The sequence below is a fragment of the Opisthorchis viverrini genome (genome assembly GCF_000715545.1).
Source record: "Opisthorchis viverrini unplaced genomic scaffold opera_v5_96, whole genome shotgun sequence".
NCBI lineage: Eukaryota > Metazoa > Platyhelminthes > Trematoda > Opisthorchiida > Opisthorchiidae > Opisthorchis > Opisthorchis viverrini.
This window is the reverse complement of record NW_008751749.1, coordinates 566,174-579,683: the sequence shown is the minus strand read 5'-3', so window position 1 is coordinate 579,683 and position 13,510 is coordinate 566,174. Positions and strand designations below refer to the sequence as shown.

Genomic DNA, 13,510 nt, shown 5'->3' with positions numbered 1-13,510 from the left:
TGAAACAGTTTAAGGACAAAAGTAAGTAAAAAAAACTGTCTTTCCCCGGTACAACAAATCCATTGACGGGTGTGGTTGTATTTTGGGACATTCAGAAGTTAAAAATATAAATAGTTACGATAACGGGATGCTTAGATGTTCAAGCATGCTCGTCAAATAAATAGAGACACGGTATTTTGATAACAGACGAGAAAAAAGCAGAATTTGGGGTGATTTCAGTGAGTAGTCTTAGCGACAAACTGCAAATGGGACTGACTCTAATTATTCGTTCACTATCCGACCCTCTAATCTTCGATTTTCTGAACGGTTTAAAATCTGATGAAATCTGATGTGACATAGAGGATTACCTTGACTAATGAGCCTTTATATCTACGATAGGACACTCTGAACATCCTACCAGCGTCTAGATTGCCATGCATTAATTGGACTTAAAATTGGTACGAAATATGTGAAATGACTCACGTCTCTTCGTCTCCATACTGTTCTCTTAGAATTTTGGTATATTCCTCCCAGGGCCTCCTACACAATTCCTTTGAGAAGAAACAAAATTGCATTTTAATTACCTAATTCAGTTTTACAGATGAACGAATAACATTGAAAAGATAGTTACAGACTGATGTTCTAACACAAGCCTGGTTGTCTATGATGAAAGCGACTTTGACATACTCATGAAACCAACGCTCTGTGAGCTCCAACTCGCGTTCGGGTTCCGATAAGGTTCACACAACTTCTACCAGTGAAAGGAAGAAGGCCTTCGCCCCAGATTTATTTATTATAGGATGCCAACTGGACCGGTTACAGACCGTTGGACAGGAAAGCAAAACTCTCATTTGCATCTTATTTACAAAAACTGAACATACATCACCTCCTGAACGCCTCTTCTTGAACTTTCCTGGATATTTCTTGACTCTAATCATTCATTGCTCAAACCGAAGAAACTGTTTCAAAGCGGCTCCACAAATTTCGCGACAGATCTCGCCTTTTCAAGAGACGCAAAGCGAAAGTTCAAAAACAACACATACTACTCGCATGCCTCCCCATCAGTAGTATCACCGTTACTCCAGGACGCTGACATATATCAACGCTAACCTGGTTTTTTGAAAGCCGTCAAAACACCTAATTTGCTGAATTACTTGTCTGTAGGTGGTCGTTTTCGGTTGCAGATGGAGAACTTGGACAAAACTTTGCTTCGGAGGATACTGAATCTCTAAAACCGAGGAGGCGCTCTCTACTGTCCGAAATGCTGTACGATTATTTTGTGCCTCCAGTGTGTACGGATTGTGAAATATCATAGTAAACGGAATCGCAGTTGCAAAATTCACTCGCATTTGAACTATGACAAAAAACCCGTTTAATGTCGCAATATAGCCGGTCAGAGAAAATTGTGAACACTTCGAAATCGGTCAGTCGAGCTTGCTTCAATTCATCGAGGTGTGAATTCATTACGTCTCTTTTTGCCGAGGCACAGAATGGTAAAACAGTCATTCATGTGATTTTGGCACTCGGCTTTTTTTTGAAAAAAATCCACTCAGGCAATTTAGGGAGAACATTCTCCTTTCCACTAAGATTTTCTACTAAACCATAAAATTCCTTGAGGTAAAAGGACAAACTACAGTCAAATCGATTTCACAAATGAACACCTGTATAGGTGAGAAATTATAACTAGTGTGCCAGCAAAATGGGGTGAATGTAGTGTTTTTATGAAACAGATATTTCACAGGACCCATCACTCTTCAAAGAAACTGTCGGGGGGTGCCGCCTCTAGCGTACGGCTCTCATGCCATTATCATCCTTTTGCTCAATTGATTTAGCAACAGCAGTTTGATCCACCGCACTTCAGTGGGCAGTTTTTGAGTTGAATGACCGATTGACCGACTGGTTGAATACAACTCCTACTCAGCATTCTGTATTCCAATACAATAACTGTAAGTAGTATCTCACAACAGCATTTCTACAACTCATGACCCATCGCTTCCAAACCAACAATCACCTGGACTTGTGAACCCCAGTCAAATTCTGCCAATGGGTTTTCAAGACAAGCGTCCCCGTTTCGGTTGCGGTATGCTCATTTAACTAACTTCACATTTGCTTTCAACAGTCCATCTAAAAGGACTCGCAAGAACACAGGGATTGGGGCGATAGGGACACTAAACTATTCGGCAGTAACAACAGGTAGCTGCGCGTTGAATTCGCGTGTCACGCCAAGCTTTTGTGCTGGATTTCACCGGCATCAAACCCGAAATCTTCTAGGGTAGATTCTAATCGAATTTCCAGCTAACTCTGGGGTAGCAAACTGTCAGTTATCTTCTCACGCAATCACATTGTCACTGTCCCTTCTGGGTGCCCTGTCTTTCTGAGTTCACGAAAACTGACATCATACTGATGGCTACAGCATCAATCGGGTTTCATTGATTTTTCCATTAATTCCAACTTGGCTTTCAGAAATAGTTTATCCTGATATGGCTGCAGCTATATGCTGCTCAAAGTCTAACTGAACTAGGAGCCCCTGCTAGAACAAGCAATCATTTCGGAGTGAGGTTATAGCCTCTCAACCGAGAGTAACAACTTAAAACCTCTCCGTAATCCATCCTGCTTCCTGTTCAAAACAAACCGGCCAACTTACTGAAGTGCAAGCTCATTCCACTGAATTACACCTAAAGAGCTCGTTCTACTCTCGAATTCGGAAAGATGAAACCCGGATTAATAACTCAAATATTTGTGAACTGAACTCTCGAGGGATTGGAAATCTGTGAATTGACAGTTTGCAGGACTCATTGAATTAAATATCCAAGAACGGAAGGTTTGCTGAAGGTCATCGTAGTGACTTTGAAAAAATGACCCGCTCAACTGAACAAACACCGGTCGATCAATTGCGCAAGGGCACCGCGTCCACTGCTTTCAAAAGTAATCTTCATAACAGCGTTTTAAAAAACAACTCGGTTGGTTTGCCTTTCATTGCTTACACTGAGCGATAAAGGACATTACCAAAATGAGGTCATACAGCAGAAAGGTCAGTTTTCATAGGGACAAATTCTGCAGTTTGGTGGCAAAATCGTGACAACCATTCTTAAAAATTATTCACAAACGGAGGGTACCACACATGGCGTGGATTCAACACATTTCGGTCGATCTGGAGAACCGGCGCAAATTGAAGTCACAATGGTTGATAAAGTAACCCGTACAACGATCACGTGCCTTACTGACAGACAAGTTCCTGGACCATAACTTTGCGACTGTAGTATGAAGAGTAATGGCCTACAGTTTTGAACCCACAAGCATTTCGAGCCGCATCTGGGCTTCTCCTAACAAGCACTGATTTCGTTCATCTTTTGAGGCGTGATCCGGAGAAAGTTGGGGTCGCCTCTCGATCAGAAAGACGCAGCTGTAGACATGAACAACTGCTTGCAGTTTTGATCGCCGTCGGTCAAACAGGAAAATATAACCAGTATAATTAACACTTTTTACACTTTCATCACCTTGGAAATTTACCCAAATAACTCCAGTCTGAAGCAAACAGGGCTCATTCTCAGACTATTCAATCAAGCATGCTGTTTATAGCTATCTTTTTACAACGCTTTTCTGAGTTTGGCGGGCTCTCTCACTAAGATTACGAGAGTCATCAAGGTTCCTTCCATAAGTGGTGGAATTTGTTTCAGTTGTGTGAGAACACTGAGTCGTACACAGTCCCTAGATTGAATAAGGGATGCGACGGTCCATCCTACGATGTTCTCGGTAATTTATGGTGGACGGTACCGAAACAGCCCTAAGAGTAATGAAAAGGCCAGGATTTGCTTTAAACAGCCTGGATGTTATTGCGAATCAGGTGCCCGCTGTGCAAAGAGGTACCCCTGAGTAGTCTCTCCCTACTGGAGCCACTTCGGTAAAGTCGAGTGCGATTTGGTATGAAATTGATGGCTGCGAGAGACCACGCGTCAGCCCCTTCAGCTGTCCCCAATGGTCATCCTACATTTTCCCAGACACAAATTCACCTTACAACAGAGACAAGAATGCCAATCCTTGCATCAATTCTTCAGTATCAAGTACACATTTGAATAGCCGCATTTTAGAAAACTTACATCTCCAAGGCGGTTCAAGACGTTATTATGTTACTTTTATTTACACGACCCTATTTCAGTCACTCCGCTATGGAAAAGCCGCGCGAAAGGATTGACCAGTGTCCATTTATCATGCGCAGGCTCAAACGCTCCACAGGAGTGGTCACAAATAATCGCATTTCAAAAGCGGTCTGTTAGAACATCTTATCACTACATAGAATATTCCATCGGAACAGTGCAGAGCAAGAATTCGTCGTTCATCCGTGGGACTCCTTGGGTGTATAACCTGGTGTACAAGCTGGAAGCACGGAAACCGATCTGCCACAAGAAGTGCAAACTAAACGATGCCATTTGTAGGAAAACTCATTACTCTTTAGTGGATTCAAAGCAGAATTTTGTGGGGATTTCTCCGAAGGCGTCTCTGAGATAAAGCCGACTACATGGAAATCAGCCATATGAAGAGATCAGTCCTTGGAAGTATCTAGTTTCGATTAGTGCGTTGAAGACTCAGTGGTTCATCTATGAGAAGGCAATCTCAAGCCTCGACCAACGGTGGGCCTCCATGGCGAGTGCTGCGCCACATTCCTATTCTCTGGATAGAACACCGTTTTGAAGGAACCGTTTTTGTTTGGTTCTCTGAGACACATGCAGATCTCAGTAGAAATCACTTCTGGTCTGAACTTTCAGACTCGGCTGAAATGAAATGAACTGTAGGATATAAGTTAAAACTGATTTCTTGGTAATCCGTTCACAGAGAAGGAGATATCACCTAAAGATTAAAACGTCATTTAAAAGTGACAGTTTCATCTCGTCTCTTCAGGGACGAAATTTCATCTTTGTGAAGAATTTTCCCAAGAAAAAACCAATGACTGGCTTACAAGTTACACGAAAGGGTACAAAGCTAGGTACAAGCTAGGTATACAAACTAGGGTACAAATCTAGGTCATATTGAGAGGCTTTCTAATTCATCCATAACTGTTGTTTACTCTCCAAGGCTAAATTTGAATTCAAAATCTCGGAGTCAACCTGCAAAATTCAAGTTCCTAAGTGTTGGAATATTGGTAGCTCGGGTGTATTACATGGTAATTGATCAGGTGGCTGTTGATCTGTTCGTCGAGCTCGGCAATTGATTTGCAAACGCTTCGTCACCATTAGAGGAGACATCTTCAGTGTGCTATTGGCTGAAGATGTCTCCTCGAATGGTGCGGAAACGTTTTCGAATCAACTGCCAAGCTCTGCGAGCAGATAAACAGCCGCGTGATCAATTACCAAGCAAGTCCTCAAGATTGAGCACGCCTTGGGATTCAGAGACAAGCTTGTGGCGTCTTTAAAACACCCTTTGTTAATCAATGCCTTTCCAACTGTTACAGACTTCTTTTGTCCTGAAGGGAGTGTTTTTAACCTCAACAGAGTTTTGCCGCAATAGCTCACTTACGTTAACCTTGCTTTGCAAAAATGCAGCATTTGGTAACATTTACTGATATGGTTGTTTTGTTTAGTCCTCATTGGAGAGGTCCCTTACCAACAAGATGTTTTTAGCCCGTCCGCGAGAATGGTTTTTGTTTTTCGACGATACTACTAAACTTGCAGATTCACAACGACCGTTGAAATAACCTGTGCTAAGGAGCTTCAGAGTGAAAAAGTCTGCTATCCTCATTAGGAAGACAGGTTTTGAAACTTTTCGATCTGGTTAGCACTGTGAAATAAACACTGCGAACATCCTGGGGTAAAAGCCCTACGACCAAAGGCAGAAAAAAGTGTTTATGAAATTGGCCATTTCGATAACATTGTTTCCCTCTCAACGAAGAAAAATTGTCAAACGACACCACTTTTGATGTTTTCCCTTGGGAAACAGTTAATTCTCACGCCACGAATGGGTGCCGAATTCTCACGAACCACCTCAGAAAGACACCCACAAAACGCAGTGGCTTTCCGAAAATATAATGACCTGCTTTTCTGGTACATTGTGTTTTTGATTTCTTTACTAGTGATATGAACTTCGGAAAGACTTGAGGTTAACAGCCGTGTAGAACGGCCGCCCTGAAATTTGAACCGGTGTTCAGGTGTCATAAAAATGAACTCAAGTGATTCAGATAGCAGCCCACAACCTGCCTTATAACCTGGACCATTTGGTGACCTGCTCACTTGGCCTGATGAAGCTTTTGTGTCTAAAGCGGAACGTTGCCCAAATAAAATCTGCCGATCGTTTATCAAGCTCTTCTGAAACGAAGCCCACAACCATCTTTCTACTGTGTACCATCCATCTCAAACAACATCCCTATTTAGGCCGTAAAGTTGTTGCAGCCGAATATTCTAAAGTGCGTGGATGGAGAAACTTTCTGAGCCGATTTAAAAATTTGCTTCCTCTCTAATATAGCTGGTTAACTCTTCCCTCTCGGACAAATTGTGCGCTATTATCTCCATGAGAAACAATATTTTAACATCTAGATCTTTTAGAGTTGTACACTCAGCGTACTATTTGTTCACCAACTGCCGCGGCCTCTTTGAATATTTTTCCCTGGCTTGGTGAGATGAACTAATTGGCTCTCATATGTTTCAGAGTTGAACCTAAAGTACTGCATAGGGTATTCTGATCCGATATTATACACAAGTTCGTTGGATCCTATACCAAAAACAAATGTCTTCTGCCTCTCAGACACCTTTGCTGCCAAATCTTGAATATGCTGTCAAGAAATCATACTCTGAAAGGCTCACTCTGCAGTGCTGATTTCGACGGAATCAAAATAATCAACAGAAAAGAAAAGGCTTCACGTTGATCGCAGGTGTTATAGAATGGGGAGACAGAACGTCTATCTGTTTAAAGCACGGGAACGTGGCTAGTCTGCGCAACCAAAAAAGACGTCGTATAGGATTAAGCTCCCTACTTTCACCTCATCTTTGGGAAACCGCCAATCAAATGTATCGGTCATCTCAGCACTGACCTTGAGGCGAAGAAATCCACGTAATATTTATACAATTCGGTGGAGCAAAAAGAAGAATATAGCTCGCGTGGTAAACTGACTTTCCACTAGTAAGTACAAATTGGCTTGTTTTAAATGTGATAGATCCGCTGGGTTAACTTCATCATGGATTCTCGTGAAGGAAGTAGAAGTGAAAATGCTTGTAGCGCCTTTTTGTTTGGTTCAGGGCTCCAGTCAATGCCGTCACTATCCCCGATATCACTGTCATTACTACAGTTTCGCTGATAAAATTTCACTCGAATTACAGCTTCAGTTTGATACGAAACAGAAGGTAGTTGATTCCAATGCAATATTACAGTGTATTCAGAATAGAGTAGTCAACAGTGCATCAGTGTGATCAACCAAGGTGCCATTTAAATCCCCTGAGAAGCTCTATCGTCTTCATGAAGGAGACTACTCCCAAGGTTGCTGAAAACTCTTCGACCGTTTTCACTCTTCTTGGGGCTTATCAGGTAGGCGCAGTCCCCGAGTTTCCGTCAACCTTATGTTCTACTTGAACCCACATTTGACCGCTTTCGAAAAATACACATTCAGTTGTAGAACTTCATAAACGAGAGATTCAGTTGAGTCTCTTGTAAAAACCAGATTGGTTTGCAAATGAGTGTGCTTCTCAAAGCTCTATTGTCATTCGTTGGCGCACTTCGTTAAGTTGCCATTTTGTGCTCACATAGCGATTGGAATGATGTAACTAAAGCAGCAAATGAACTAATGAACTCTAAATACATGCCAGCAAGCTTGTTGACTAAACAGAAGTTACGCATCCGGTAATATTTGCCTTTTCAATGCAACTCACCTCTATTTTTGGTTCTGCTTCAGAGTAAAGATAGATTTCTTTTGATGATACTCCTTCCAAAGCGTAGACAAATTCCGACAACCCGTAAAATGGCATTTCGAACCCAATTGGTGGGGATGGTCCCTTACCCATTTCTCCACCAAGCACGAGTTCCCGAACAAGTACTTTGCATTTATCAGGGTCACCTTCACCCTATAAAACAAAGTGAAAAAGGGAACGGGGACACCTCTTTCTGGTTGAAAAAAAACAATTTCGATGGTGTTTGAAACACGATACAGGGCAATGCCTCTCTGGAAGACTTAAATTCAACAAAACAAAACAAGAAAAAAAACTTCCCCGGTAAGAAATGATCATTTATTGATATCGAACAGAATCACATCTATCAATCGCGGTCAAAACGGAACGTCGACAAGCTTCATCTGTAATCGGTCAAGTGGAGGTACCAGCAGGAACCGCGCTACTAGTGTGACGTAGTTAACTGACTTGTGCGTGTTAACTTCAATGATTCGGTCACCTAGGCAAGTGTTCAGTTCGTTTTGTTAGCTGGTACTGATTCATTCGGTATCGCATGGGTAGGGAATGACAGCTCACTTTGACGAGCGCACAGGGGTCTTTTGGGCGCGACAACTTAAACATAGTTCCCTTTAAAAGGTCCTTTAAGCGAAGTCAGCGCTAATTCGGGCGATGCCAGGGCGCTGACATTTCTCGTCACCTCCATTAGGTTGAGATCAAATACCGCATTACTCCTAAGTAAATGATCGTACTAATGCTATATGTGAGTAGTCATTACTGCGTCATCTGGGTAATGGCACAATGTGGTTGGCTGGTCACCGATGCAGTCATTTCCCAGTACAACAGTGAAGCCAGGTGGGAGAAAATGCACGCTAGTCAACTCCACTGATGCTCCGAAGTGGGGCTGTCAGATCCGATTCCCTTTAACATTCGGACTCAAGAACTTCACCGGTTCACATGTCTCGGAAGTGTAATGTGTCGCACCTGGAACATGTCTAATCCTTCCATGATGAATGGTGGACGAGTAAATCGAATAGAAATAAATACAGTTGCCTCTCGAATTCCCCTGTCTAGATTTGGGCAAGCTGGCAGTATCCCAGCCCTCGTGCTTCCTTCGGGTAGCATGGGAGCTAGGCACCGGAAGGGTGTTACAGGTATATCTTTGTAATGTACTACTCATAAGGTTGTTGAAAATCCGTCGACAGCCCACGACCGGCTTCGCTCTTTTTGGGGCTCATCAGGTAGACGCAGTTCCCGGGTTTCCGTCAACCTTATGTTCTACTTGAAACCAAATTGTATGAAATTAGCGAATATACACTCATCTGCAAACTAATTTGATTGTTTCGAGAGACTCACCTGGAACCCAGCTAAATCTCTCGTTTATGATGTTCTCAGGCAACTGAATGTTGGTTTCGAGTAGAACCTAAGGTTGACGGAAACCCGGGGACTGCGCCTACCTGGTGAGCCCCAAAAAGGGCGAAACCGGTCGTGGGCTGTGGATGAATTTTCAGCAACCTTATGCGTAGTACATTACAAATATACATGTATCGCGATATTTCAAATATCGTAGCGACTGAAACATGAGGCGGCCTGGTGCAGCACACTCAGTTGCCTGAGAACATCATGAACGAGAGATTCAGCTGGGTTCCAGGTGAGTCTCTCGAAACAATCAAATTAGTTTGCAGATGAGTGTATATTCGCTGATTATTATTTATTATTTGCATTTGAAGGGAATGTTGATAGATCAGGTTGTAATGATGGCCATTGGTTTGTTCGCTAAGCTGCAAAACCTCGTCGCAAGTGTTTCATCACCAATCGAGGTGACATCATCAATGCTTTGTGAGTGGAAGTGCCTCCAATTTAGGAATTGCTCGCGTTTCCGTTCCGCAGTCCGTTGCTAAAATGACATTCAAATAGATTTCAACTAAATTTATCCTGCTTTATATTATTCAACAAAATCCGCTGCACAAAACCACTAAACTTTCCAGCTGTAAAGATATGTAAGACACCGAAGCATTTTCTCCCTGTATATGAGGTCACTGAAAACACTTCTACAGACTACTGTTGATTGTGCCCTTTTTGAGGCCTATCAGCTGTGACTCTTTCTATTTTCCACTTGAACACCGAGTCGTGCACAACTGATTTCAAAAATCCATTCGCTCAGGTAAGAAATAAGATTAACGAAAGCACGGTGAACATGCCTACCTGTTGGCCCTTCACTAAATGGTTATCAAACGGTTTCCGTGGGCCTCTTAATTGGCTTTAAGTCAGAAGAGCTGTTTGGGTTTTCTTTACCCCCCCCCCCCCAACTGATATACAGCACGCACAGGAGTGGAAAATGTTGAAACTACATAGACGCAAATAACTAATGAATCGCAAACCAACACGTACAACTAATTCTACTTGGTACTTCTTCTCCTCCTCGTTTTCTCTCAGCGATTCTGTATCATTCGGTTTTTTTGGAGAAAGCGTAGTACTGATGGTCAGGCCCTTTTGCAAGCAAGGATCCTATAAAAGAAAAAAATCATTTCAGATGTATAAAAGTGATATGGGGGAACGAATCACAAATTCTCGTGCATGTCAGACTGCTATTGTTTTTTTTTGTTCACATAAGGGGACAAAAAAGTTTGAGCTCAGAGGAAGGTGTACTGATAGGTATATTGACCTAAAATGAAAAACCGACAGACATACGCTTGAGTATTTGGAAAGTCCCTGTTTCTGGAATGTTCTTCGCTTGGAATCATATCGATTATCGGTCGAGAAGCAATTCTAGTTGTTCCCCAATTGGCTTGCTTTTGTTGATCCTGTAACTAAACAGGTCTGAAATCGTTTCAAGCAGTTCATCTGAGGTAAACAAGAACGACGTTCTGCTAATCTGATTCAAAATTTCCGTTTCAGAAGCCCTATTCCGTGACAAGTGTATGGCCATACACTGCTGTTGTTGTTCTCATTTGCCCGACTAAAATGTTGCCACGTCAGTTCGGAGCAGTTATTCAGGTAAGATCGTGCATTGGTAATGCAAGCTACTAGCCGACCGGCAAAAAGTTGAGTTATGCAATGACCCTCAGGTGTACTGCAGCCTTATCCTAGGTTAGAAAGCGGACATGCTTTGATTGTTCGTTCAGCTCATGTAAACAACTAGCAGTCATTTGGGATCTCACGAAACGTTATCACACATGCTTTGAACAAGATCTTTTGTCCTATTTGATTGAATCACCACTTTCATGTTAGCCACTTCGTTAATGCTGATGGCAAGGGAATCGCGTGAATCTGACTTCTGTTTTATTCTCACCAGCCACGAGGCATAAAGCGTGCTGCTTATTCATAATAGCGATGTGTAAGAGAAGGTCAAAAACAGTTAGGAGAGGTCATATAACTCGGGCCGCTTGAAACTGATGTTCTCTGCTTCAAAACTTAATTTAGTTAATTCCGATAGATGAAGCCTGAAAATTACTCAACAACTAAAGAAGCGATATTTTTGTTACTACTTTTAGTTGAAAAAGCTCGACAATTTGGGGTTGAGGGTCAGAAGCTGAATTCGGAAATTTTGGTGCCATCTGCTCCAAGGATGGACAGTGGTATGTGTTCAACCAGGAGTTGCAATTGTATCAGGTGTCTGTTGAGAAAGCGCCGCGCAAACGCAAAACCGTGGATTTCAGGTATTTCCGATGTCGGCGCTGCTGTGTGACACTTCCGTCGTTGGCTTGAACTGCCTTTTCGATCTTGGACTTTACCTGGGATCGTTGGCTAAACGGGCACCTTTAATCGACAAAAGCATACACACTGGCTCATCTTCAGCTGAAAGAACTGTGGGCTTCATCCGTTTACCTTCTACTTGAACGGCCTTGTCGCTAACGCCCCTTGAACATGCATAACTGGTGTCTAAGCGGCATATAATGAAAGTTGACACTCTGCGGTATGTCTTCAAACGAAGCTTTGCTTAATAGATTCCGATTTTAAAAATAGCCACCGAGGTGAACACGTTGCATTACACGGCGTCCAAGAAGAGGCTTGATATCCATTCCACTGCATTTCCACACGAAAGGTCTTGCACTCGGAGTTTGGATCAACAGTAGTCGCAAGCCACAACCCCTCGAAAACTGTTCACCAATGTCCTGGGTTGAATTGTTACGCTATACTTTTTCGCATAGGATCAACCTTTTCACGGCTGCAGTTGGCTTTGAATAAAGCGGAAAATGGCGTTTTCGTTACAATTGGTCCAATTTTAAGGTTATTCTTGCAGTTTTCTGAAGCATAATGATGACAGCCCAATTTAAATGATGAGGTTTCTGCGATTTGGATTAAGTAGTAAATATAAAGCGTTCCAATTAACCGATTCCGTTTGCTCTTGACTTCAAAAGACGGAAATTTTCGAAGAGCAGTCATTTTTCTAGGCAACCGACGACGGCAACCCCCGGTGACCATGACGTAGCGAAAAGTTTGACCTTCTCCTAATAGACTTCCTCTCAAGGGAGCCAAAGCTCGTCGCATATAAAGAAAATTGTCCAGCTGTAGCACCCTTTTGGTGCTTAACTACCCTTCCACCAGAAGAAAGCACGAAGGCTGGGATACTGCCAGGTTGCCCAAACCCAAACAGGGGGAAGTAGAGGGGCAGAGATTGACTTTGAATCATGGACCTACTGGTCAGTAAATTCGCGTTTTAATCACCAAGCCGTCTTGCCGCTTATTGGAACATCATCACCCAGACGTCCCCCGAAGTGTCCTAGGAAAGGTTGGTCTGAAGCTTCTTAGGGAAGGAGAACGACAGGGAAAAGCCATCCCCATGTTGTCCACGCGTCTAACATTTCATATTTTATTCTGTGCGTAGATTGAACATAAACAGTCAAGTTTAATTATTGAGAATTCCAAGGCAGGAGAAACACAACACGAGCTACAGCTGCACAAAACACAATATTGCGGAACCTACAATAGGTTCTAGTGTGACAGCGCGCATATAAAAAGTCGAGAAACTGGCAAAGATAAAGGACTAGGAAGTGACGGAAGAATTGACCTTATCGAAATACAAGTAAGTAAAACAGGTTTGCCTCAGAGAGGCGAGGATTTTGGATCAGACTGACATCAAACTAACATTCCACAATAAAAGCAAACGGTATACATGCATTCAGCTGGATACACATAGTGCAATAAATCATAAGTAAATGGAAAAAAAACTTACCGCAATGGTGACTGGTTTTTCGGGATCAGCCCAAGGTGGTAAATGTTTAAACAGCAGTACCTCTTCGTGCCTGAATACGTAAGTGTAGATTTCCAGAAGTTAATATATATATATATATATATACATGTATATAGTGATGAGAATCATTGTCTGTGGGCACCATCCGCACCCCGCCAAGCAGGGGTAACATCATTTCTTTCCTAGGTAAACCTGAACAGAATATTCAGGAGTCGGAAACAAAACTGTTCAGACTATGTGCCTTATTTCCCTTATAGTTCGAGAGTATCCATTGTCAGATGCAGTAAATTACAGTGGTTTAACTCACTTTTCTAATTAAATGAGGTAATTTATTTGTTTCGGGACGTTATATTACATCACGGCTCAACACAGCCGTGGTCACAGGCTCACATGATTAATATCTGAGAGGAGATAGTTCAAACCGATGAAAGCTTTATACAACTTCACAACGTTTTTTCGGTAAATACAGAGAAAT

General features: G+C 42.4%; 2 protein-coding genes across 2 annotated transcripts in view; one reads left to right on the top strand and one right to left on the bottom strand.

Annotated features, from left to right (window-relative positions):
* The window catches only part of T265_05128 (hypothetical protein), a gene marked incomplete at both ends in the record, with an annotated part of 68,669 nt that overhangs the window by 42,297 nt on the left and 12,862 nt on the right, over positions 1–13,510 (top strand). Inside the window, one exon of the mRNA XM_009170052.1 lies at positions 11,336–11,419. Coding sequence (XP_009168316.1) covers positions 11,336–11,419 — 84 coding nt within the window. The remainder of the gene's footprint in view (positions 1–11,335; positions 11,420–13,510) is intronic.
* Positions 1–13,510, bottom strand: part of T265_05129 (hypothetical protein) — a gene marked incomplete at both ends in the record, with an annotated part of 45,075 nt that overhangs the window by 20,745 nt on the left and 10,820 nt on the right. The window contains 4 exons of the mRNA XM_009170053.1: positions 463–530; positions 7,830–8,021; positions 10,233–10,349; positions 13,018–13,087. Of these exons, the coding sequence (XP_009168317.1) occupies positions 463–530; positions 7,830–8,021; positions 10,233–10,349; positions 13,018–13,087 (447 nt within the window). The remainder of the gene's footprint in view (positions 1–462; positions 531–7,829; positions 8,022–10,232; positions 10,350–13,017; positions 13,088–13,510) is intronic.